The following is a 24501-nucleotide window of genomic DNA, read 5'->3' on the forward strand; positions in this document are numbered from 1 at the left end:
AATGTAAACTTTTCTCCATTGTTGTAGATGAGGCCCTCAGCAAGATAAAGATTCACTTCGCTGCCTGGTAATGCTCTCATTAATTGGTCAAATCTAGATATTCTGCTCCAGCTTTTATTTTTAGTCAGCAGATCTCACTGGGCTATGAAAGTGCAACAAAGGGGAAAAATAGGAGGTCAAGTTGTCATTGCTTTGTGAAAAATTTCTGAAGTAGTTCCTGGAGCCTACGTAAGATGAGATTCTCTGCTTCCTCACCAACACAGTACTGATAGTAGCGACAGGCATTTCACAGAAGTGCCTGCAGATCAGTTTTTCTGGTGCAGCCATTTCGCTTAGCAGCAGCCACCCCAGCGCACAGCTGGAGTAGAAGCAGCCAGCAGAAAACAATGTGCAGGGCTTCTGGCATGTCCCCTTGCTGGTGCACAGGCGCTCCTCTTGTCTGTGGAAGCACGGGGCGCAGCTGAGTGCTATGTGCGCTCAGATACTGGCCTTTCGGTTTCCTGGAGGACTGTTACGAAAACTCCCTTCCTTGTTATATCAATCAGTCTTTATAGTATGAAATTGTATTGCCTTTGTTAATAGTCTTAATGTTTGAGGTAGTGGAATTTTACTGCAGACTTTGGTGGTGTTCATGCTTAAATAAAGCAAACTAGAGGACATGGGCTCAGTGTCCAGAAGGACATCCCAGCCTTGGAAATAAGGACTGGGCTTCTTGGAAACTCAGAGCTATCCATGAAGGATGAAAGATACCCCTAGTCAATCAAGATAACACCAGCACCATAGCCCCTCTAACACACCTTTGAAGCCCCCCCGGTGTTGTCTGCCATCATAGATAAGTAACGTTAGCAAGACTGACTCCAGGGACATCTGGATCAATAGATGAGTGGCAAGAATGCTGCAGAAATACAGTTGCTTTGCAAAGTTTTACCGTGGTTAGTAATCGACAGCGTGCGTGGCAGTGATGAGTCAAATCATGTTGTACCTAAACACTCAGAGTGTACAAGAACCCTGTGTAGAACCACATTCAGGGTGCCCCAATGTGGCTGGGACCCCTCATGTGCATGAATAAATATTCACCCGTGTAATTCTGTACTTCGCATCCTTGCCTTTCTCCTTAGTCGGCATGGGCCGGTTGTGAATTTTCCTAACAACTGGAAATCTTTAGCCCTCACAGAGCCTCAGCTTACCCTTTCTCAGGATCAACAGTGGTGTGGAGGGTCTCTGGTTTGAGGGAGGGAGCAGGCAAGGTCTGTGTCAGCCAGGGGCACCAAAGGATCATGTGTCTGCGTGCCCTCAAGGTGGAGGACTGGAAAGCAGGATGGGGAATGACACAGTTTTAAGGAAGAGAAGGAAAGTAATGGGAAGTATGCAGAGGAACTGTGGTGGGGATAAGCAGAATTTTTGTTAGAAAAGAGGATGAACATTCCTCCTCCATTTTAGGTTGATTTTATCGGGAGTGAGTTCAGAAGTGAAAACTTAATCTGTCCAATAAGAATGCTCTGAAATGGAGAGGTCAAGATCTGTTTGTCAGCTTCAGTGTTAGAGTTTGCAGTCACCTGTTGCAACTGAAGAAATTTTTGCTCTGCGTTGCTTATGCATATCAGAGTTTGTTTTTATACAAGGTCAGTCTCTGCTCAAGAGAAGTTTTGTATTAAATATATTTTCCCTAGCTTTGTTGTCCATTCACTTATTTTGTAGGCTGAATTACAGTATTATTTTTAACTCACAAGGCAAGTCCTGCTTATTTATTCAGGTGTATGAGAGGGGAGAGAGGCTAATAGGAATGGGGTGGTGAGTCCATTTCATGCAACTAGCTTTTATGAGCTTTTGTTGGAAGGTATTTGTGTTGGTTATCATGTAATGCTGATTGTTTTTGCATTTTAAACACCTCAAGGAAGTGTGTTCTTCTCAATTATATAATTTATATCTCTGAGTGAAGTCCTGTTTGGAGTTTATAAATTATCTTCTGCAAATTTGGCTTTTCTGTATGCAGTTTATTACCTGCTCTGAATATGAAGTTGTATGGAAGTATTAGTGATGGTGTATGATGACTACTGGACTGACCTGTATCTTTCCATCTTTTTTTTTGGCCCTAGGCATTAATGCCCTTTCATTCAGAAGGTGTTTGGCAACAAATTCCAGAGTCAGTTCCAAAGGGTCCACTTAAGAAACTAACTCTTCAAATCAGGTTTTTTAGGCTGTCTTTCTGCATGTTGATTAGTCTGTTTTATAGTGACTAAACAGTGACTGACAAAGGAATCACAGGAGCTTCTGAATAGCTTGTGAACAAAGTTTAGACTTGGTTAGCTATAGGAAAGGTGAAAACTCTGACCTCTGAGGAGCAATGATATGAAAGGATGAAAATGGAGTATTGGGGTTTTTTTGGTGGTTTGGTTCTTTTTTCTTTTTTTTTTTTTTTAACATGAGCAATGCCTTTTTTTCTTCCTTTAAAGAAACAAAGACGTTGTAAAGTATTTGTTAAATCAAGGAGCTGATGTGAATCTTCGTGCAAAAAATGGATACACAGCTTTTGACCTCATCATGCTGCTGAATGATCCGGGTAAGTTACTTCAAAGAGCACTGAGGAAATGTACAACATAAACAGATAAACATCCCTTCCAACCTGGGAAATAGATTGAAGTTGCTAGGAAGTATCCTCTGAGGTCTGGGCTGGACTGGACCAGACCAAGAAAGGATGCTGCCTGAAAATGGTGGGGTTTGAGTTAATTGGTTAGGTGAGTGTATACGTTTATGGGATAACAGATTTCCTCCTTGCCTTTGTTTTTGAAGATGCTCCAAAATGTGTTGTTTGTATCACCAGAGTGAGTTCAGTGGCATTTGCCTGTGGTGGCCCAGATGTTCTGTAGTGTCATTAGCACAGAGCTATGAACTGAAGCTGGCAATTTCCACTCAGTAAACAGCAGTAAAGGGACAGGACAAAGAGAGCACAAGCAGAACAAAACTAGTGAACTCCTGGCTGAACCTCCCACTAAGTCTGTAAAGGCTGAGAATAAATCCCACTTCAGAGTTCAGGTTGTTTTTATGGGAGTGCTTTAGAAAAGGCAGCATGTTTGGGGGAGACTTCAGGGAAACACATTTAGTTTTTGTTGTAGTTTGTTTAGCCTATATAATTTGTTATTGCTAACTTTGCCTGGTACCTGAATTGCTTTATCTGAAGCCAAAAAGCACTACTGCTGATGGAATTAATGTTTGTTGTCCCTGTATTTACTAATATACTAATTGGTCACTAGCAGATACCTTTTATTTGTCAAAAGTAGATCACTAATGGTATGAAATTTTAGAAGATAAACTAATTTCTTGTAGGACAGAGTAGTTTATCTTTTTATCTTTCAACAAGTTCTGTTTGCCCTTCTGAAAGTCTTTCCTGACTTCTGTATAAAATCTAGATTTAAAGAATTTTTTTTTTTGCTTTCCTGTCCTCATCTCATGCTGGTTTTTTTTTTTTCTTCCTCTTCTTTTCTTTTTTCCTTACTTTTTTTTGTCCACCTTTTTACTTACCATGTCTTTTCAGTCCCTTCATTGTCCAGGCTGAACATCTTTCTCTTTGGGATTTAATTCCAAGCTTCTTTTCTGCAACCTACGCTTGAAGAAAGAATATTCATTTTTCTCTACTCTCTTCTGTGTCAGGTGAGAAAAGGGAGCATCACAATCTCATTCTCAACTTCTACAAAGTATGAGAGGAGGCAGTTCATTTGGTCACACATGACTGATTCCAACTGAATAGCATGCTTGCTTATACTGAGAAATACCTTTAGAGAGGTGATGGTTAAGACTGCAGCCCACTGTGGGGAGAAGGTATGGGAAACCTAGGTCAAGAAAGGAGGTTTGGGGGATTTATCTGCTTTGTGTTTGAGAGGTAGATCAATTACTACTTATGTGCGATTTATAGGGAAAGTGTCAGCATATCAGTCATAATTTGGGAAAGCAGAACAGACTAAACATTATCCTAATTTGTTTTATTTTAGACACAGAGCTTGTACGGTTACTGGCATCAGCATGCATGCAAGTAGACAAAGACAAGAACAAACTGAACAACAGATCATCTTTGCCTTTTTCTAGAAGTAGACAATCCTTAAATGTCCCAATGTTGCCAGATGACAAAGGAGGACTAAAGGTAAATATATTCACTCTTAATAAATAACTAATGCATTGTTTCCTGTAATGTATGAAGCAGAGAAAGTAATTGCTAAGAAGTACTTTGGATCTAATATGTAACTGTTTTTTTGGGGTGTGTGTTCTGAATTCCTCATTGACAGCACTTCCTAGTTTTATGAAATGTAGCATGTGTTCAGCTTTCGTTTTGTTGGATGACAAGGCAAAGGGAAGACTTCGAAGGAAGAGTTTGCATTGAAGTGTTTCAGTGCCTAGAAATAGATCTTGTAATTAAGTAGTGGAAGGTGCCATGTTCATAAGTCTGGAACTGAATTCCCATTATGATCTTAATCTGCCTTTAAAATCCAAATGTACTTCAGTTTTAGTTGACTGTTTTTATACTCATTGCTAATTTTTTTCTTTTTCTCTGGTTGTTTTTTTTTTTTTAATTGGAGTGGATGTGTTATGAGGATCTGGCTAGTATCTCCTAACATTGTGAGAAACTGTCTATTTATATGTTTGTTCTATGTAGGAATGAGAGCGGTAGTTCTTTTATTTTACTTTTATGGTATTTAGTAGACTCTAAAAGTAGAAAGTGTGATGTAGGAAGGAAGCTGAAGCTCTGGTAATGTACTTGAAAATACTCCTGGGACTCTGTGTGGGACAGCCCAAGAGTTTGAGGGCCATAACCCTTCTACCTCTGGGACAGAGGGTAGAAGTAATTTCAACCATAAATGGAAACAGGCTATTGGCATTTAAAATTAGGAAGATCATAGGAAAAATTCTAATATGAAGAGCGAAAGAGTGTGTAGTTCAGGCTTACGTGTCCTCTGGTATGCTGTATCCTTAACTCAGAACTGGTGGTGATCCAGTAGGATACAACATAGAGTCAGAACAAGTGCATGCCACTTAAACAGAGATATTGCGACTTATGTTGTCTGTTTGCAAATGAGAAGAAAAAAGTATTAGTTTATTTTGTTGTTGTTGCCGTTGTTCTGTATTTAGGTGAATAGTTTTTGATTATGGTGTACCTCAGAATTTCCTTGAGTCCATGATCTCACATATTTTTTTATAAAAGTTACCAGGGTCTTGGAAATACACATGGTAATTTCCAGGCTATTATTCACATGAATTTTAAAGTTCATTTAAAGTTCTACTTTAGCTCAAATCTGTTTTGCAGTTTTAACTATGAAGCCACAAGTGGTTATCTTCATATTATTCTATTATTTTATATGATACAACTTCAGTGTCCATTTAGATGGATGCAGTTACTTCAGTGGGAGATTGTCAGAACAGCTTTTGGCTTTATGGAATACAGATGAACAACAGGTTGGATTGCAACTCTTGCAGTGTTACGACGCACAAGCTGGAATGAGGGTCATAAAAGATTGTGACATGAAATTAAAAAACTATAAGATTTGTCAATGATAAAGATGTACACATGAGTAGTGACACATTTAATATTTTGATGTGTGGAATGTTTAAGTATTTGGTCTCAAAACTACAAAACATTGCAGTGTTGACAAGTTAAGTCCTAGTCAAGCACTTTTTCAGCAGAAGTTGTATTCCGTATAATTCTCTGATACATATAACCTGAAAGCCAATAAAGCCTCCTCTTCCATCACTTCTTAATGCTTTATTAACCATTCTGTCTGACCACAAGTATGCTACATATCTTACATTTTTAAAAAATATTCAGAGAGGGTAAAAATGACATTTCGAGGTTGGCAAGGTGGGGTCCTCAAACTTATCTCTCTTTGGACCAGTATGTGAAGAGAGTGCTAAAGTGAGGGACCTCACCTACGTTTTGTAGCAGTAGTGCTTTCATGTGGATAACTGCTGCGTGCTGAGCCAGGACTGTAAATAAAAGATATTTGTGGTGACTCAGCCAGTAGATAAATTTTCTGTCTACATCAGTGCAAATGACAGAATGTGGGGTCTACAGAATCATGGAAATCTAAAAATGAGAAGGAACTCGAGAGAAGTTAGAGGCGCTCACCTGTCTTTATGTAAGGAGACAGAATGAACACGCCAAGAACATCCTTGACAGAAGTCTGTTCCCTTTTCCTTCATTCTGGTGAAGAAGGTCCCTTGGTCCCATGGCCCCATCAGCGCCCAGTTCCACTGCTTGTCACTTCTTGCAGTCACAATTTTTTCCCCTGATCTGATCTATGTCTCTCTTGCTGTGTATTAAGTTGATTGATTCTTGTTCAGTGGCCACCTTAGTTTTTGTAAGAACTCTCTAAATACTGAAAGAATTATCATTCTCTGCAATCTTTTTTTCCTAGAATAAACAAAAATCATTCATTCAGATTTCCTTGTTTTCAGGTTATGTTTCCTAAACTCACTATTTCTAATTTGTCCATATCTGTCAAGGGGAGGGATGCAAAATGAGTAATGGGATTCCAACTTGGGTCTCAGTGTCATACAGTGGCGTACACAAACTACTTGCACAGTTGTGTGCTTCATGCTGTTATCAGTGAAATTCACCTTTTCTGCAGCAGCAGTAAGACACTGTGCATCTATGCTTAGTTTATGGTATGTTACAACTCTGATTTTCTTTTTTTTTCTTTAGTACAGCTGCTTTGTGACTTACTTCCTTTTCTGTGTTTGTACACTTGATTTCTTCTTAACTGTCAGCTTGACCAATGCTGAATAATGTCAATGTTTAGCGTTTAAATGTAGAGTATCTAAGGTGCTCACAAAACTGACCAGATAGATGTCTTCTGTAGACCGTGCAAAATATGTTGCATTGCTGCCGTTGTTAATGAACATTTCCAAACTCCTTTTTCACTCCATGAAGTATGTCTTCCCAATCTGAGATCAAATTGTTGGTGATTTGTCTCTTAGTATATATTTTTTTTGCTATGGTGCTTCTCCTATATTAATTTTGCCTGAACCACGCTTTCCTCAGTCATTTGAGGAATGTTACTTGGAATAGCAATAAAAGCATTAATAAAGTGAAGCTATGTTTCAGCTTTTCCTCCTTTCTGCTCCACTTGACCAGTTATTCTATCAGAGAGAGAGATTGATTTGGTGGGATTTATTCCCAACAAATCCATGCCAGCTATCTCTTACAAACTTACACGTATGAAGTTTTTTCAGTGACATCCTTTCATGTTAAGCTTTTTGATCAGTAAATTTTCAGATTTTCCTCTTCGGGGTAAGGGTGATTATGTATTTGCCTTTGGCCTGATTTCTGTAACTTCTTCCATCCTCTTAACTTACCTTGAAGATAATCAATATTTGTTCAGAAGTTATATTGCCTATGATTACTCTAGGGTAATTTTAATCAGTTCTTGTCTGGTTTTAATTTGTGTAAGCTCATTTAAATATTCTTACTCTGTTAAGCAAATGCACATATATTCCTTCCTTCCTCGCCTTAATGGTATTCATACTAAAATATTTGATCACAAGTAGGCTGCTTTGGAAGCTTAAAAAACCGAAACCCTTTTCAGCGTCTCCTGTTTGATCACTTTTGTCATTAACTAGTAGGCTTTTGATTTTGTTGTGTGTTTCTTTTATTTGTAATTTATACATAATACAGGGCCTTGTTCCTTTACCTACTGATTAAGTACTGGATAACCATGATCTCATTCTGTACCCAACTGCTTTGTTTCTCACCATTCTGCGGACTTGAAAACAAAGTTCTGCCTTTCCCATATGCAAAAATTCTATTTCTTTCTTCCTGCCCGTGCTTCTTCAGCAAGTTATACTCTCAATGTCAGTATTAAAGCTGTGTGAATTATCCCATTCAGTTTTTTTAGATTAAAGTTGTTTGAGGGCAGAGATCTCTAGTTCTTCCCCTTATTCTGCATTCCTAATATTGCTACAAATGTCTATGGCATTTGGCAAGCGGCAACACCATTTTTCTGTTCTTTGATACTGTTGCCTTCTCCCACTGCTGCTAGATTTCAGCCTTTTGACAGATGCTATTTTTAAGCAAAAATGCATTTTTGTTACTTGGCTGCTTCAGTCTAGTTTAATGCCCTTTATTCCAGCTTCTTATGTGTGTGCTGTGGTAGGGTGTATGGAGAGGCCGCAGCTTTCTGCAGAGGCAGGTGGGAGACTCCAGAGCTCAGACCACCATACTTTCAACACCAGAGGACAAGATGAACTTCGCCACTATCATTCCTTTCTTGCTGGAGAGCAGTGGTTCTTTATATGGTAACATAGTGGCTGTACTTAATCCATTTCAGGTTAGTTTGTGGTGCAAGCGTATGCTATGGAAGCAGAAGCACTGTGAGGAGGAGTAACAAAGATGATAGGAACTTAGAAGTGATCTTTGTTACAGAAGCAAGCTAGCTTCAGTGAACAAGACCAAACCACGTTGTGCAAGCAGTCTCTTTTGTAAGCTCATTGTACTCTGTGTTAAAACTAGATGGATTTTTTTGCTCTTTCAATTCCTTTTGGAAGGTGAATAAACGCTGAACTGTGTGGTTTTTATTGCTTTCTTGGAACTATTTGTCTCTCTTGCCTTTTTCCATCAGGTCTTCGTTGCTGTAAGAAATGTAAATCTTTATTAGTTATGTCTCCAAAGAGATACAAAGGTCTGAGAACTCTAACCATTACTAATGCTCTGTGCAGATTTAAAATCTTTTTAATGATCATCTGCTAGAAGGATTGATTTACAGGGAATAAGTTTACAGTTTATATTACTTACTTCTACTGTATGACAGTTGGGAAGACATATATCAGTAAGCAGCTGAAAAATGTTAAATGCCAAGGGCAGAGGGGAATATGTGTGGTGAGAAGGAATAGCTAAGAATAAAGAGTAAACTAGGAAAGTGCGTTATCTGGGTTGGATGTCAAGTAAAGCTGGCCTAGATGAAGTATCATCACTTTTATATGACTTTATTATTTTTTTAAAATGTTCCAGAAAGGGAAGAAGAAGCTTTGCTAAGAAATAATCGGAAGATATATATAGTCTGTCTTACTTATTTACAAGCCACATAATCTTTAATACAGATCACATAGGTCATCTTAATATAGCCTATAGGTCTCATATAGTCTAGAGAAATATCCTGCTAAATACTTGGAGCATCTTGCGCTGTCTGCCTGTAAACATGTATACGTCTATAAATACTTGGATAAATTTTATTTTGAGCAAAGACAGTCCTTTCATGTAACATTTTCTGCATATGTGGTACCTGTATTGGATGGAGGTTGTAGGTGCAATAGTCCTAAGTTTTGTGGTGTTTTCACAGCTGACATTTCCTTGCCTTGCTCTTTTTCAGTTTATAGCCTTTCCAATCTGGCAGGGTTTAAGTTATCTGTATAGTAGCTCTGTATGGATTGTGGATCTTTAGTTTGACAGGAATACTATCAGAGCTCTTCTACTTTGCCACCAATTTAGGAAATCATAAGCAGAAGCTTTTATGCAGATCAGATAAACTAATATGCACACCTCCAAAAAGCAGAAAATATACATGCCAGTTCATTGATGCCATAGAGTGTAAGAATGGATGGTGAAATTGGAAGTTAATGGGAAGGTTAAATATTTGCAATGTAGCTGTAAAATTTCCTATTCAAATTGCCCTAATGCTTTTATCTACCTTGTCTTCCCAGATAGTGTGGAAAAATATTGTAAGGCACATTTGCCAGATGCAAAATAAGGACAGAGATTAATCTTACGTGTACAAATTATGGTGAAAGATTCTGCTGATAATTGCAAACAGCTTTAACATTGCTTTTGTAGTTTATCTCAAAAACTCCTTGGCAGATTTATCACTGCTGTAAGGCTTACTTAATTATACATTTCTTTTCTTCTTTTTTTCTTTTCTTTGGAACTAAATTGTTGTGTCGTCTTATCAATCTAGTCCTGGTGGAGCAGGATGTCCAATCGATTCCGCAAGCTGAAGTTGACTCAGACGTTGCGCCATGGATTTCCTTCCAATCAGTTTGTGCCTTTTCCTGATGAGCCTGAACCATCATTAAATTCCACCATAAAAGCAGTTCCACAGAGCGATACGGACACCTCTGGAAACCCTGATGCTGCTACAGCTCGGATCACAAATAACAAAGCTAGTGGTAAAGCCAGAGTTGTCTTGTGGGAAGTGAGCTCTCATGGGATAGTCAAGATTATGCTATTTCTGATTTATTGATTTAGTTTTTATTTAGCTTAGTATAACTGAAAAGACACCTAATGTGTTTGTAGTATGTAGAGAGATGTTTGAGCTCCTTACTGTTGATCATGCTGAAAGCTGAGTGTAGCATCATTTAAGCAAGAAAATGCTAATATAACCATATTACTGTTCTGTAGCAAGCACCATTAAATTGGGCAATAGAGACAGGTCACTCAAAAGTTCTTAGCATCTTTGATAAACTAATTTATGTAATGAAACCCAATTTATTTAAACAAATAAATAATTTCGAGAAGAAAGAGAGATTGGAAAAGCCCAAATCATAAAGCACATCTACTGAGGTAGAGCACATCTACTGAGATTGTACAGCTCTCCACGCTGACATGACAGTGTCATTGGCAGTCCTGGTTCTGTGTGCTTACTGAGGGCAAAGCTGTTGAATGTTTGAAAACAACAAGCTATCCATGAGACCAAAAGTAGGAGCGTGTATACAATAAAACAACATTTATATATTTTTCAGGTGTAAACACTGCAAAAGGAGAAAAGGATGATGAATTATTGACAACCATGGTATGTCACAGTGTTCTTGGCTGTGTTCAGCCCAGTCCAGAAGGTCATGCGGCTCCTATAATTTTTATTATTTTCCCCTCCTATCCAAGTCACCATTAGAAAGAGAGCTATCATTTATGTGTAATCACTAGACAGGAACCGACAGGCTATGATACATCAGTTGTTCTTAGACAAGGAAGTACTATAAGTACTATGGTGTGGGAGCTGTTCACAGGTACTGACTTTTTTTCAAGAGTTACCCATACCTTGTATGACCAGCGATGAATTAGTAAAAAAGATGGAACAGCTGATTAGTTGCTGACAAGCAGTACGCTGTAAAGAAAACACGGATGGAACCATGTAAAATGTGAAAGTGAGAAATTACTAGTAGAGGCAACCATGAAATATTTCGTTTGGGATATTTTTTATTTGTATTATTCTATTCCTTTTTCCCTATGCTGTAGCTTTAAATTCCCCTACAGCTTACTTGCTGGAGATGTCATTAAATTTGCCTGGTTGTGCTTTATGTTCTTTTTTAAGAAGATTGAGTAACTTTTGATGTGGCTGACTGACAGAACTCCAGGGAGCCAAACCAGTTGTGTTGGTATTTCCTCTTCCTAGAGAGCATGTACAGCAGGAACAGGCAGTTGTTCGCTGTTTCCAGGTGTCCTGATTGGGAATACAGAGAGGGACTACCTTGTTAGTTCTTTGGAAATTAATTGTTAACATTCCTGTTAAAATAGATTTGAAGAAAGATTCAGCCCAATGAAGGAAGAGACAGTTTCTTACACCTAATGAACAATATTCCTTGTATTAAATGAATGAGCATGCTGACAGGTGCCAGAATGTCCATTGGATTTTCTCTGTTATGTGTTGTTGATCTTCACAAATACCACTATTGTGTCTCATTTCCATTTTATAATGTTTAAAAATGCATTTTTGTCTATCTTTTTATTTAACTTAAAATTTTGAAACTACATCATCAGCTCCCAGTAATCTTTCTTATGAAGAGGGTCTTTTCTTTTTCCCTTTCTTTGTTTCCCTCTCTCAGTTGAGAAGTAGTGCTCCATTTACCAGGCTGCCCAGCGATAAACTGAAAGCAGTGATACCGCCTTTCTTACCGCCCTCAAGTTTTGAGCTTTGGAATTCTGACCGAACGCGACTCAGCAAAGATGGCAAAGCTGAACAGATGAGAACTGCCTGGCCACAGAGGGCAATCAAGCATGATTTTAACAGCAGTGGGAACTCTGATATAGTAAGCAAACAAAATGTGTATGAAAATACTGTGCTATGTCCAGGCCATGCTGGCTGGTGAGCCACACTGTGTTTCTGATCAGAAATTGTCTCAGTTACAGCTTGTCCTTGTCCTTGTTTATCTTGAGATAGGAAGCAAAACAACCTCAACAACCTTTGCTGTCGTAGTTAGTAGGAGAAAAAGAAGTGCTTACTCCCCTGACTTTAGACTGTACTAGCCAAGTGTAGAGAAGAGTTTGTTTTACTAGTCCAGAACTGTATTTTATGACAGTTCTAGAGATGGAACAATGAAGATATTTTAGGAGGATTTTTTTTCTGTCTTCCTTTTTTAAGTAAAAGTTAGCTTAATATCCGTAGAGGTGATTTAGGTAGAATAAGGTGGAGTATTAGAAGGGAAGTGATAGATCATAGGAAGACAGATGTTCATCATCCTAAAAAAGATGATTGCAATAACATAAGTGGATAATTGGTATCTGTATATAAAGTGAGGAGCAGGGGAAGTAGGGGAGGACTAGCCACCAATCCTTCTGTGGGGAAAGAAGGGTTTTTGTTAAAGGAATAGGGAGAAGGAGAGAATCCTAGTAAGGTAGAGTCGGAAGAAGTGATTTGAGCAACAGGATAAGAAACATGAAAAAGCTGAGCTGCAGGAGCCGTATGTCAGATGGTTGGCAGTGGCCAGTGGTGTAAGAGCAAAAGAATTGAAGGAGGATGTGGATGTGGCAGAGGATTTGGCTAGTGTATAGCTAGATCATTAGTGCCTCAGTTAACAATAGTCAATAAAATGGTGCAGATAGATGTTTAGAATGAAGGGGAAATGAAAAAGCAACTGGAAAGTTCATGTCACTTTTTGCAGCTTAGTAAGAAACAGGGATGTGATGGATGAGAAGTAGGTGGTAGCTCTCTTGTAAGATGGGAGAGACAAAACCAGGATTCTGCAGGAAAGAAGCTTCACATGTGATAATCCCCCCACCAGCTCTGGCTTGTAATGTTGTATATCATATCTCAGGTGCATCATATACTCATTTTGTGTTGGCCAAAGGTAAAGAAGAACTAAAGCCTTTATTATGGTGTAACTTCTTCTGTGGAATATATATGTTCAATGTATATATATTTACATAAATATATTTATGTATAAATAAATTAATATATTTATGTAAATATATATTCAACGTATTTGTATATGTAAAGTAGTATTATTTCAGATATCCCTTTTGTTCTTCAGTGGAAGTTTCAGAGCTTATCATAAATAAAACAGCAGTTGAAGTTTGATCTTTCACAGAATCACAGAATCACAGGTTGGAAGGGACCTCAGGGATCATCTAGTCCAACCTTTCTAGGAAGAGCAGAGTCTAGACAAGATGGCCCAGCACCCTGTCCAGATGACTCTTAAAGGTGTCCAACGTGGCTGAGTCAACCACTTCCCTGGGGAGATTATTCCAACGGGTGACTGTCCTCAGTGTGAAAAATTTCCCTCTGGTGTCCAATCGGAATCTCCCCAAGAGCAACTTGTGTCCATTCCCCCTTGTCCTCTCCATGGGAACTCCGTGTAAAAAGGGAGTCTCCATCTTCTTTGTATCTGCCCCTTAAGTACTGGTACAGGGTGATGAGATCCCCTCTGAGCCTCCTTTTCTCAAGGCTGAACAAACCCAGCTCTCCCAGCCTATCCTCGTATGGCAGCTTCCCAGTCCTTTGATCATCTTGGTGGCCCTTCTCTGGACCCCTTCCAGCCTGTCCACATCCTGTTTGTACAGTGGGGACCAGAACTGTATACAGCACTCCAGGTGTGGCCTGACAAGCACTGAGTAGAGTGGGATGATGACTTCTTTATCTCTGCTGGTGATGCCGTTTTTGATGCAACCCAGCACCCTGTTGGCCTTCTTGGCTGCAGCAGCACACTGTTGGCTCATGTTGAGCTTTCTCTCCACCAGGACCCCCAGGTCCCTTTCCACAGAGCTGCTCTCCAGCCAGGTGGATCCCAGTCTGTGCTGCACTCCTGGGTTATGTTTTCCCAGGTGCATGATCTTACACTTCTCCTTGTTGAATTTCATAAGGTTCTTGCTGGCCCACTCTTCCAGCCTATCCAGATCTCCCTGCAGAGCAGTTCCCCCTTCTGGAGTGTCTACTTCCCCACTCAGCTTGGTGGTGTTGTTTTGCTTAAACGAGAAAGAGGAAAATTATATTTCTTTTTGTTTTCCAGACATCTGTTAGCAAGGGTACTAGACCAGTCAAATTACCAACATTTGCAAGAAGACCTGCATCTCCTTCAAATTCCAACAACTTCAACCATTCTCCCCATTCTTCTGGTGGATCCAACAACATTGCAGGAATTAACAGGCATGGAGGAGAACTGCATAACAGATCAGGTACCATGCTGCCTTTACTTTTAATAAGAAAGCAGTTTGTATCTGGTTCGGCTAAAAAATTAGTGTTTGTGATGATGGTAGAAGGTGTACCTTTTCTGAGGGCTCCTACTGCTCTGTAAGCAAAACTTCTCTAAATTTCGTTGGAACAGGATTGGGCTTTGGACACCTACATAAGGGAACAAAAGCCTCACATCTGTCTGATAGGTTAGCCACTCTCTCAGAAAAAATGTTGATTTTATTGAGTCAACCCACAATGGATCAGGTGGATGCTTGTTCATTGCAACATATATTTCATAGAGCTGTCCCCTACTCATGTTGTGTGCTTTTTGTTTAAAGACAATATGGTGAAGCAGCTCATGAAACCTATATCCAAGAGTATGAAAGTCAGCTCTGTGTGTGCACAGACAAGGCTGGCTTCTGCTGTAGCTGATTCTTATTGCATTTGCTGATAGCTGCTGAACAGGTCTGAACCTTAAAATTCTCTCTCTTCCTTCATCCAGTCAGTTTTTAAGAGAGAGTGGTAGGCAGAGGTGAATTGAGGATTAACAAATATTTTTAAATGATGGTTTCCTTGACACCATTTTGATTTTATTTTTTCCTTAGGTGGAAGTGCAGATAATGTTTTGTCTCAGATTGCAGCCCAAAGGAGAAAAGCAGCAGGCTTGCCTGAACAGAAGCCCAACCAACAGCATAGTCCAGTCCAGTCAACTCCTTCATCCACTCTCTCTGATCTGCAGTGTGCTCAAATTGTTGGCAATGGACATGTTGTGAAGGTACCGGGAAACGTAAATTTTTGTACTTCCAAGCTGGCTAATCTTAATATGTCATGTCTCAGTCATGAATGGTTGATAAATGTAACTGCAAGATATTGCACAGCCTTAAATGAATGAACACCTCTTACAGTAGTGGAAACTTGTCAGCTCCACGAACCTTCCTTTTCATTACAAGTCTACAAAAGATCAGACCTAATAATAAAGCATGATTTTGCTTCATTATTAATTTCACTCTATTTTAAAAGCAGTAAATGTAATACTTGATATTAGGGTAGATCTGCACTGTTATTTTGGTTTCTCGTTATTTCTTTCTATGGCCCTGATTGAGTCCAGTGTTTTATGTTAGTTATTCCTGGGCTTTACTCTGAAGTAGCATAGTGACTTTCCCTCCAAAGGCACAACCTGTGTGCAGGACATGAGATAATTTGTACCAGGATCTGCTGACCGCAACAATATGTGTGAATCCAGTCTGCTCCACATGGTGTTATTTTTAAACAGTATGAACATTAAGTTGTCACCACCAAAGTCAGGTTTTGATCCTGAGTGCAGGCCATGTTATCTGCGCTGAGTTACCTATCAATTTCCTGGAATAGTTTTACCCTCATGACATACCCGGTTTTGTGCATGTACTTTGAAGTTAACAACTGCTTTGTACAAAATTTTTAAGGATTAAGATTTTAAATCTTCAAAATCTGCAGAGACACAAGTTAGAAAGCAGCATCGTAACAAAAGATGTGATACACTCGTGTGAAATGTATGGGTTTATTCACACAGGGAAACATTGCATTTCAGAGAGCAAGAGAAAGAAAGCGCATAATTTGCGGGTTTACTTCTAATGTCTGGTATTCTGAAAATGTTAGAATACATGACCAAGAGCAAAATTTCTCAACTTTTTTCTTGTGTAATGTCCAAACAGCTTTGTTGTGTTTTCTTTGCATCTCTTCATGAGATTCTTCTTGAAGTTTTGCCTGAAGAACCAAAAATGGCCAGAGTATAAAGTTGTTATATTTTCTATCTTGTACTGTGATGTCTTACAAGGCAACAGTAAGCAATATGTATACTTAATCAGTAAATATCAATGATAAATGAAGTTACAAAGCTGGTAAATTATTTAACTGGAATTTCTGGAGGGCAAAAATCAGAAAAAGTGTGCAATTACCAATGCCAAAACAGTTTCTGTGAATAGTCGCTTTGTCTCTGATCTATCAGTCCTGATTCTGAAGGGACTACTGGTAGCTTTTCAAAGATGAGGTTGGGAGCTAAAGTTTATAACTCTGCTGGACCCCCAAAAGCTGTGGGCTCATACTGATTCTTTCGCACATTATAGTCTTTCCTCCCTTTCTATCCCACGTAACTGCTCCCTGGGTTATAAATGATCTGTCTCTTTCCTGTTGACAAAGCCACTTCAGTATCCTCTTCCCTCCTTAAAGTTGTGTTTACTCAACAGCTACTAAATGCTTTTTCTTTCAGAGGTGGGCTGACCAATATATTTCTAATTAAACTCTGAGCAGTTCCTCTCAGCTTGTTTTTAACTTGGAGATAATTTCAGAAGAGCTGCTTGTGTGCCCCCAAAAGTCTTATTTTTCTCCAGTTATATTAGTTAGCCTGTTAAGAGATAATACCTGTGCCTGTGATCTTTGGGCTGCAGATCTTGGGACCTGTTGTTACAACAGTTCTGTCATTGAGAAGTTTAACTATTGTTCCCACTGACGGTAGAAGACATTAGGGGATAAAGTAGTAGTGAGGTGCAATGCCCTGCAGATCGTCTCAGGGAAGGGCAGTTCATCATACTGTTGAAAAGACTTTTAAATAAAAATGATGCCAGTATGTTGGAAAGGCAACAGTTCTTTCAGTGCTCTTTGCTTAAATGTCTAGACGAACTTCAGTCTATCCACCAATAACGAAACATGTAATCAGTGTGGATCTCGCAATAGAAGTTCATGTGTCACAGATCTGAGGTGATTTTTGGGACATCAGTGTCTGTTGGGAGTACACAATCACACATGGATCCGTGCTGGCTGCAAAAGCTTAAACAGCCTACTGTGTTGTTGTAATCAACAACATAAATGCTGAAAATTTAACATTTATATCCATTGTGGAAATGCTTGTGCCCTCCCGCTAGGATCAGGCTGTCTAAATTTGGAAATAGCTGATCTAAAAATGCAGAGATGTTACACTGATCAGTGTTGCAAAAGTTATCCATGAGGGGTGGGATTGTACAAGCCTTAAGAAAAGGAAAATAAAAACTGAATAATGATTTACAGGGTGATGTAATTTAAATAAATGCAGTCAGTGTGCTAGAGAGGGAAGACCTTTCTGAAACACAAGTGGCCAATAACAGAATACAGGGAAATTTGGGACAAAAAATTGAAATTAGTTCATGATGCTCTTCAGAGACCTCTCAAATTTGTACCATACTACATTACTTCTAGTCAGTTTGATGCAGGGCTAAGGGGGTGGAAGATTCTGGCATAGGATGGAGTAATGGAAGACTGTTGCCACTCAGATCAGTTTTACCTTTTTAATCTGCATCTCTTTCATTGACTGGCAAAGTTCAATTTATGGCATAGCACAGAAGCAAAACTGTAGAGGGGCAGGCGCCACTGTCATTCTCCCTTCTTGCCTTGTTACCCAGCTCAGCTTTCTTCTTATGTTTTTCTTGTAGCAGCCTGACTGGCAAAAGGTATTTTAATTTAAACTCTGAATTCAGGAATCCAGGAGCAAAATCACCTAAGACTTCTTTTCAGGTCACATAACGCAAACATTGAATTGTGTGAAGCGAGATGTAGATTGAGGAATTTAGGAGATGAGGTCCATTAACTTGTTTTGGAAAAGACTGATATACGTACATGTGTATTCTTATTCCTCATTTTACTTCTTCTATTTTCCTGTTCTTTATGCCTCCAAATGTATTAAATACTGGCAAAATATTTAATAAAGTTGAATCATTTGACTCATGTTAGGCAATAATTTTAAGGGTTGACTGAAACTTTCATTCCAGTGCAGCAAGGGGTTTAAATACACCTGAAACTTAGTTTCTGCTTGCTACATATTTCTGGTTAATCCAGCATGAAGTGCTACTTTGAATTAGCATCAGATGTACTTTGAAAAGCTTTAATTGAGGCTTTATTTAATTAAATCTCTGAATGGAAAAGACCTGTTTTCAGAGTCAAAATAATTTCAGCTTTTATAAAAAGAGTAATTGTAGTGCTTGTATACAGTATTGTTTTATAAGAAACCATTTTCTTTTTCCAGAATTACAGCCTTAATAAATGTATTTTTCTTGACGAATTTGAAGGGACAGACTCTCACCTGGGATAAATCAATGTTGCTCCAATTATTTCAATAGGAATCAAGCAGAAGCTTCTAGCTGTGGCTACATGCTCTGCAGAAATGATATGCAACTTAAGTAATATCGAAGCATCATATATAGGTAAACACTTTTTATTTTTTTAAACTGAAATCATTGTATCATTAACTACAGCAAAAACTGGAGATGAACAAAAGACCTCCATCTGGGACTTCATCTACATCTAAAAGCACATCACCAACTCTTACACCTTCCCCATCACCCTCCCCGTCTCCTAAGGTTCACAATGCAGAGTCCTCTCTCTCTTCTTCTCACAGACAGGCCAAGAGCAACGGTTCCAGCAGTGGTACCATTACAGAAGATGGTAAGTAGGTCACTGTAATTATAGGAGACTCATTCGTCAAGAGCACAAAGTGTTTAAAGCTATAACTGTACTGGATTAGTTTGTATCTGCACGAGTGAGAACTTTTTTTCTTTCTGGAAGAAATATTTTGGTGTTTCTTGCTGCGAGATTGGCATTCCTACAGTAACTGGCTATTTCTTTCCCAAAAGCTGTGATCCCTTCCATTTAGAGGGAGATTGGTACCATCTCAAGGCTAGCATAGAGCATGTAGGTAGGCCACTTTGACGTGGCCTCCCTCCTTACCCCCCTTTCTAGCTTAGATCCTGTTTTTCATCCTTTGCTGAGGGTAGAAAATGCACTTTCTCAACATTTTTATTTAAATGCAGTGAAACGCATCACTACGTAAATACAATTTTGATTCATAGCAAGTCATAGCTACATGCAACTGATTTTTTAAGAGCTGTATTGCATTTATTTTTTTTAATTGCAAAAATAGCCTTCTTTTGACCTTATTTTTAACTTTAGGTCATAAGAAAGGATAAAAATGTTACTACTTTTCTGACAAGATTACTGCCTTTTAAGTTGAACTTTTAGGTCTAAATTACAATACTTCATTTTAAAAAGTCATGTTACTGCATTGGAAACAGGATATCAATTACTTTGCTTTCGTCTTTAAACATCTCAAAAATAGTGGAAAAAAAGCAACATGACTCAGAATCTTTCAAATAAGACAGAGGTACCTTCTTTCTGGTTTCTGCAAGACGCCCTGTGTACTATTTTTGATTCTTTTGAAGGTGTCCATATTGATTTTGTAATGTTTTCATTTATGCTAACTTTGTCCATTGACACCGTACTTCAATTTGATGGTAGAGAGGGGTGAAATTTGACCTGCTTTCTGTCCTCATATCATGTCTTAGCTGTAAAATATTGTACTGTCTGCTGGAGAAAATCCTTTCACATTTTAGTTAGTGCCATTTTATAACGATGGCTTGATAACATAAGAGTTGTCAGTTTAGAAATATATAAAGGGAAGAGAACTTGCTGTTGGATAACAAGGGGAATTCCCCAAGCTATCAGCTGTTCTCATCTCACCTGGTGAAGCTGGGCTTTGTGACTGCACCACTACTGCCATGGCACAGTGAGTTTCCTCTGAGGCACAGGGGCAGCTTGTCAGAAGCCTGAGTAGTTCTGGGTTCATTGTGCTTGTAAGCTTTTGCAGTTAAGTGGTCCTTTAAGGGCTTCTTTTACTGTGATTTGATTCAGCAGCAGCAGTACAAATCCTCATAGCCCCAGCAGTAATCAGAAGAATAAGTACAGAAGACCTGCAATGTTAACTTTTCTTTTTCTTTCAAATAAACTCACATTAAGTAGAAAATTGATTTGCATTGAATATTACTGGAAAGGAACAGTAGGCAGCAGGGTTCAGAGGTGTGCATGGTTTCTTTTTAGGCAACCACTTGGTGGACCATCAACAGCTTGTCCCTATTCTGAGAACCAGTGATGTAGAGAATCATGAAAGACGAAACCATGTGAGGGTAAAAGGAGGCTCTGAAAACTGGGAGAAAGGTAATCTTACCGTACTACTACAGAATAGTACAAAAGAGGTGCTAAATAGGAGTAATGTGGTAGAAGTAGTAAGAGCTCTGAGAACCTTTCCTTTCTTTGGGGATGTAGGTAAGGAGACAAGGTAGGGCAAAAGAAAGACTTAGTGAAAAAGCAAAGGAGAAACAATATGTTATGCAAGAGTTGTAAAACTGAGAGGTTTCAGGTTTTGTTCATACTTAATGTATAATACAGGAACTGGAAGAGGGAAAGAGGAAAAGCAAACATGAAAGGCCGGCCTACAAGTGAAAGCATTGCAGCTGTGTGCGATAAGTGTTAGATGTTATAGTTGTTTATGACAGCAAGGTTCAGGGCTCAGAGACACTAAAAATTTCTTCCCATATCAAAACCTATAACTTAAGCACACTAGTGTGATGAAAAATGAGAAGCCTAACTAACAACGTAAAAGAGAAAAAGGTTAATAATATATCTAAGAGCTTCTAATGAAACTTTTATTTTCTTTCTGTAAGATGGTGTTTTTCATCAAGCTGCATGGTGCTGTGTTTTTAAAGCTTGTTACCTTTTCCCATGGATTAACCTCAGGGTACTAAAGCTTTAGCCTGAAACCATGCCAACCTTTACAAATCGTGTTAAGCGTACCAAATTAATTGGCCTTGAGGTAAAAATCAAAACCCGAGCAGAAAATAATACTTCACTAGAATTTTTCACTTCATTTTTCTATGGGCTCTTCTACATAAAGGAGGTTTCCAGAATGGGGCATGGAAAGGTGTGTCCGTCTCAAGATACTTCATGTCTTCTGAGAAGCTTAGAGAGTGAGATTCTCTTTCACATTTCTACTGATGATGAAAGAAAAGGGCAAGTCAAAAGTCAAAGAGGTGAAATAAATAAAAGCAAATTATATTTGGGAGTGGAACAGTGATGTCTTCACAATGAAAGTTAGTTTATAAGGGAAATGTTTAATATAGTTTGATTGTGCAATGTAGTCATTCCTGTTCTTCATTTTGACTTTGACTCCTTAGTTTAACTGACCACTTTGGTACTTCTTGGAAAAAAAAAAAAATGAGTCGCTTGTCACAGCAAAGCAATAAAAATAAACAGAATTCTTAGTTGAGAGAGGTAGTTTGTAATTAAGGGAGGTGATAGTGGGTTATTCTAAAACTGCACTTACCCTTTTTAACTGGGTAATAACATCTTAAATGTGTGGGAAGAGTCAGTATCAGGTCCTCCTACTTTGAATTTCCTTAGACTTTAAGAGGAAACCCAATATCCAGTGTTTAGCCTTGGAAGAGAAGCTTATGGGGCTTAAATTCTGCCCAGCTCTTGTCTTAGCTGGACGTCAGCTCTCTGTGTGTTCAAGATGCCTGGACATCAAGCACTTAAGGAGAAGAGGTTCAGATATACCCTTGCGTATCAGTGTTTTGAAGCACCTGGGTGGTTGCTTGCTCTACACTTTGCCTTCCTATGATCGTGACATGGAAATACACCATTTTAGTTCATTGCCTGCTTAAGGAGTTTTCCTGTCTAACGTGCATGACCTGGGTCAGCCATCTGGGGCCAAGCACCTGCGTTTTAGGCATTGAAATGCCAAAGCTGTTCTTAGTGGTTTGGTTTGTTAAGATCCTTTTAATGAGGAATGAATGGCAATACAGCAGAAAGATTTTATCCTAGCAAGGTAAGACCAGATGGAATTCCAGTATGTGGAACTAGGTGAGAACACAATAAACCAATATTTTAATTTCTCATGCAGAGTAAATGTGATTGGGGTTTTGTTATCATATATCACTGGGTGGAATATATGTTTTAATATATATTTTCAGCATTTAACAATGCAGAGATCACTAAAATCTTTCCTGATCCATGGGGGCTTTTTTGTTTTCTATTTTTACAGATGAGCTGACTGGCATCCTTAAAAAATTGTCACTTGAGAAATACCAGCCTATTTTTGAGGAACAAGAGGTACGTTTTTTTTAAAAGATTTATTTTGTACTGTTTTAGAAAAAGTAGGGTGCAACAGACATTGCATCAGAATTGTGATCGAGAAACTCAAATTTAAACTTTCACAACTGTTTCTAGTTGCAGAGAGGACCCTGAAACATGGACCAAGTGGTGTTCATGGCATTCTCCAGGGTACCACAAATATCAGTGCTTTTTACACTGAACCTACAATTTTGATACAGATAGGTGCTTCAGATTTTTTTTCCCTTTCTGTTTTTACACTCTGCTTTTTCTATATACGTCTATATCCGGTGTGGCTAAACGGTTTATAGGATGTACTGTATCATCCCTGGAATCACAGCATGAACCTCATTTCCAGACAGAGAACAGCATGGTGTGAGTCACCAAGATGGCTGCTTTCTCTTTTTTGCCTGCTATGAATAAGCAACAGGAGAATTAAATTGGGGAACCTAAGCATCACTGTAGATGAGGCCTGTGACAGTGACTTGCCTGAAGGATGCAAGGAAAGGAAATATTGCTGAAAATAAGTAAAATTAATTTATTACAATGTTTAAGGCAGTATCAGAAGTGAGCAATAATTGTGTGTTTGTTTGGCCAGAGGCAGAGGGTAGTGAATGGACGTACAATAAATGGACATTGCTGCAGGGTTCAGGATTCGGCACCACAAACACAGACTGTGTAGCAGCATCACAATACACTGGGCTTATTATTGCTCCACTACATGATAGGGAAGGGAGTGCTTCGTAGAAATGAATATGCTCTGTCTGTGAAGGTTATATCAATATGAAAAGTTTTAGATGTTTGTTTTTATCACAGGCTTATGGATGTTTTGATGTAATATAAAATGGTATATGAATGAACCCTAGGTTCTCCTCAGGAGACACTGGAAACGTACGCACAATATTCTGAAATTCAAAAAACACCAGGGGTGGGGAGAAAAGAAAGAAACCTTAGGCTTATTCAGCTAGCTGCTACTGTAAGTAGAGGAATTTTTGTGGAGAGTATATATTTTGTATTGATAGAGCCTGTCTGAAAAAGAATTTTAAAAATTAATATTTTAGATATACGATCATAATTAATTGAGTTATTAACAGCAGATTTAAAACCTGACAACAGAGTGGTGAAGCGGGTACCATTTGGTGCTGGTAATTCATTAAAAATTTTTGTGTGCACAATATTTACAGTAAGTCTATACAATTAAAAGAAAAACCAAACACTTTTAACCTGTAATAGTGATTTTTTTTTTTTCCTTTTTGGTAATATGCAGGTGGATATGGAAGCCTTCCTTACACTTACTGATGGTGATCTGAAAGAGCTGGGTATTAAAACTGATGGATCAAGGCAGCAAATTTTGGCAGCTATTTCTGAACTGAATGCAGGAAAGGTACATTTTGAAGTACTGTACTTAGTAAATTAATTCAAGGTTTGCTTATATTGTTAATTTAACATACATTTCAAAATTCAGTTGTAGATGTTAGTTAGAAAAGCCAAATGAATATTTTCCAAACAAAATATTTAATGTATTTGATTAGCGAAAAATATCTTCCTTTGTGGTACTCCCTGTCTCTTGCATTAACTCTTTCCTAGTTCAGTGACTGTACAGTTCTTGTACAGACTATTGGAAGTTATATCAGAAGCTGCTGGTAACATAAACATTTGCAATATTGCAGTTACTGAATATTTATTTCAGTGATGCTAAAAAGAATCATCTGGCAACTGTAGTCCAGCTACAGAATATAATGTAAAAGGAAAGGTCTCCTTTGTTTTTGATTTCTCGGTGATTAGGTAAATGGCACTTCTTTCATTCCTTACACTTCTACTGCCTCATGACTGTTGTGTGTTTGAGTGAGTTTAATTTTATAAGAAGGCTCTGAGAGAAGGTACTCTGATAGTACCCTAAAGGAGCCTCTGGCATATGAAGCAGCATGATACGAGAAAGGGTGCCAGGCTGTGATGGGGATGAGCAAAAAGGCAATGCTGGGCAGGGAGACCCTTAGGTCAGCTCCCAGTACCCATTGACATAAACAAATTTGCTAAGAGTGGCATACAGTAAGCAATTTTCTTGTCAGAGGGATTATGGACCGGAGCATCTCTTTAATTAGGCCTGCTGACACTTCTTAGCTGCTTTTTCAGTTTTGAGGTCCTTACTCTCTCTGATACTGGAAGCTCAGATAAACAAGACAAAGATAATTTC

General features: G+C 38.6%; 1 protein-coding gene across 18 annotated transcripts in view; it reads left to right on the forward strand.

Moving 5' to 3' along the window:
- The window catches only part of ANKS6 (ankyrin repeat and sterile alpha motif domain containing 6), a 44919-nt gene that overhangs the window by 12019 nt on the left and 8399 nt on the right, over positions 1–24501 (forward strand). For 14 of the 18 annotated variants that reach the window (XR_010371532.1, XR_010371533.1, XR_010371536.1 and 11 more), the window contains exons 5-15: positions 2454–2560; positions 3987–4135; positions 9933–10143; positions 10717–10766; positions 11797–12000; positions 14197–14362; positions 14966–15135; positions 18620–18809; positions 20238–20354; positions 22240–22307; positions 23575–23691. Coding sequence is in view for 5 of the 18 variants with exons in the window: in XM_064443210.1 (XP_064299280.1) it covers positions 2454–2560; positions 3987–4135; positions 9933–10143; positions 10717–10766; positions 11797–12000; positions 14197–14362; positions 14966–15135; positions 18620–18809; positions 20238–20354; positions 22240–22307; positions 23575–23691 (1549 nt within the window). In the remaining 13 variants the exon portion in view is untranslated. Of the gene's footprint in view, positions 1–2453; positions 2561–3986; positions 4136–9932; positions 10144–10716; positions 10767–11796; positions 12001–14196; positions 14363–14965; positions 15136–18484; positions 18569–18619; positions 18810–20237; positions 20355–22239; positions 22308–23574; positions 23692–24501 lie in introns of those variants that run through there. The other 4 variants (XR_010371539.1, XR_010371538.1, XR_010371540.1 and 1 more) reach the window with 4 other exon arrangements.

Source organism: Phalacrocorax carbo, chromosome 2, assembly GCF_963921805.1.
Source record: "Phalacrocorax carbo chromosome 2, bPhaCar2.1, whole genome shotgun sequence".
NCBI classification, from domain to species: Eukaryota; Metazoa; Chordata; class Aves; order Suliformes; family Phalacrocoracidae; genus Phalacrocorax; species Phalacrocorax carbo.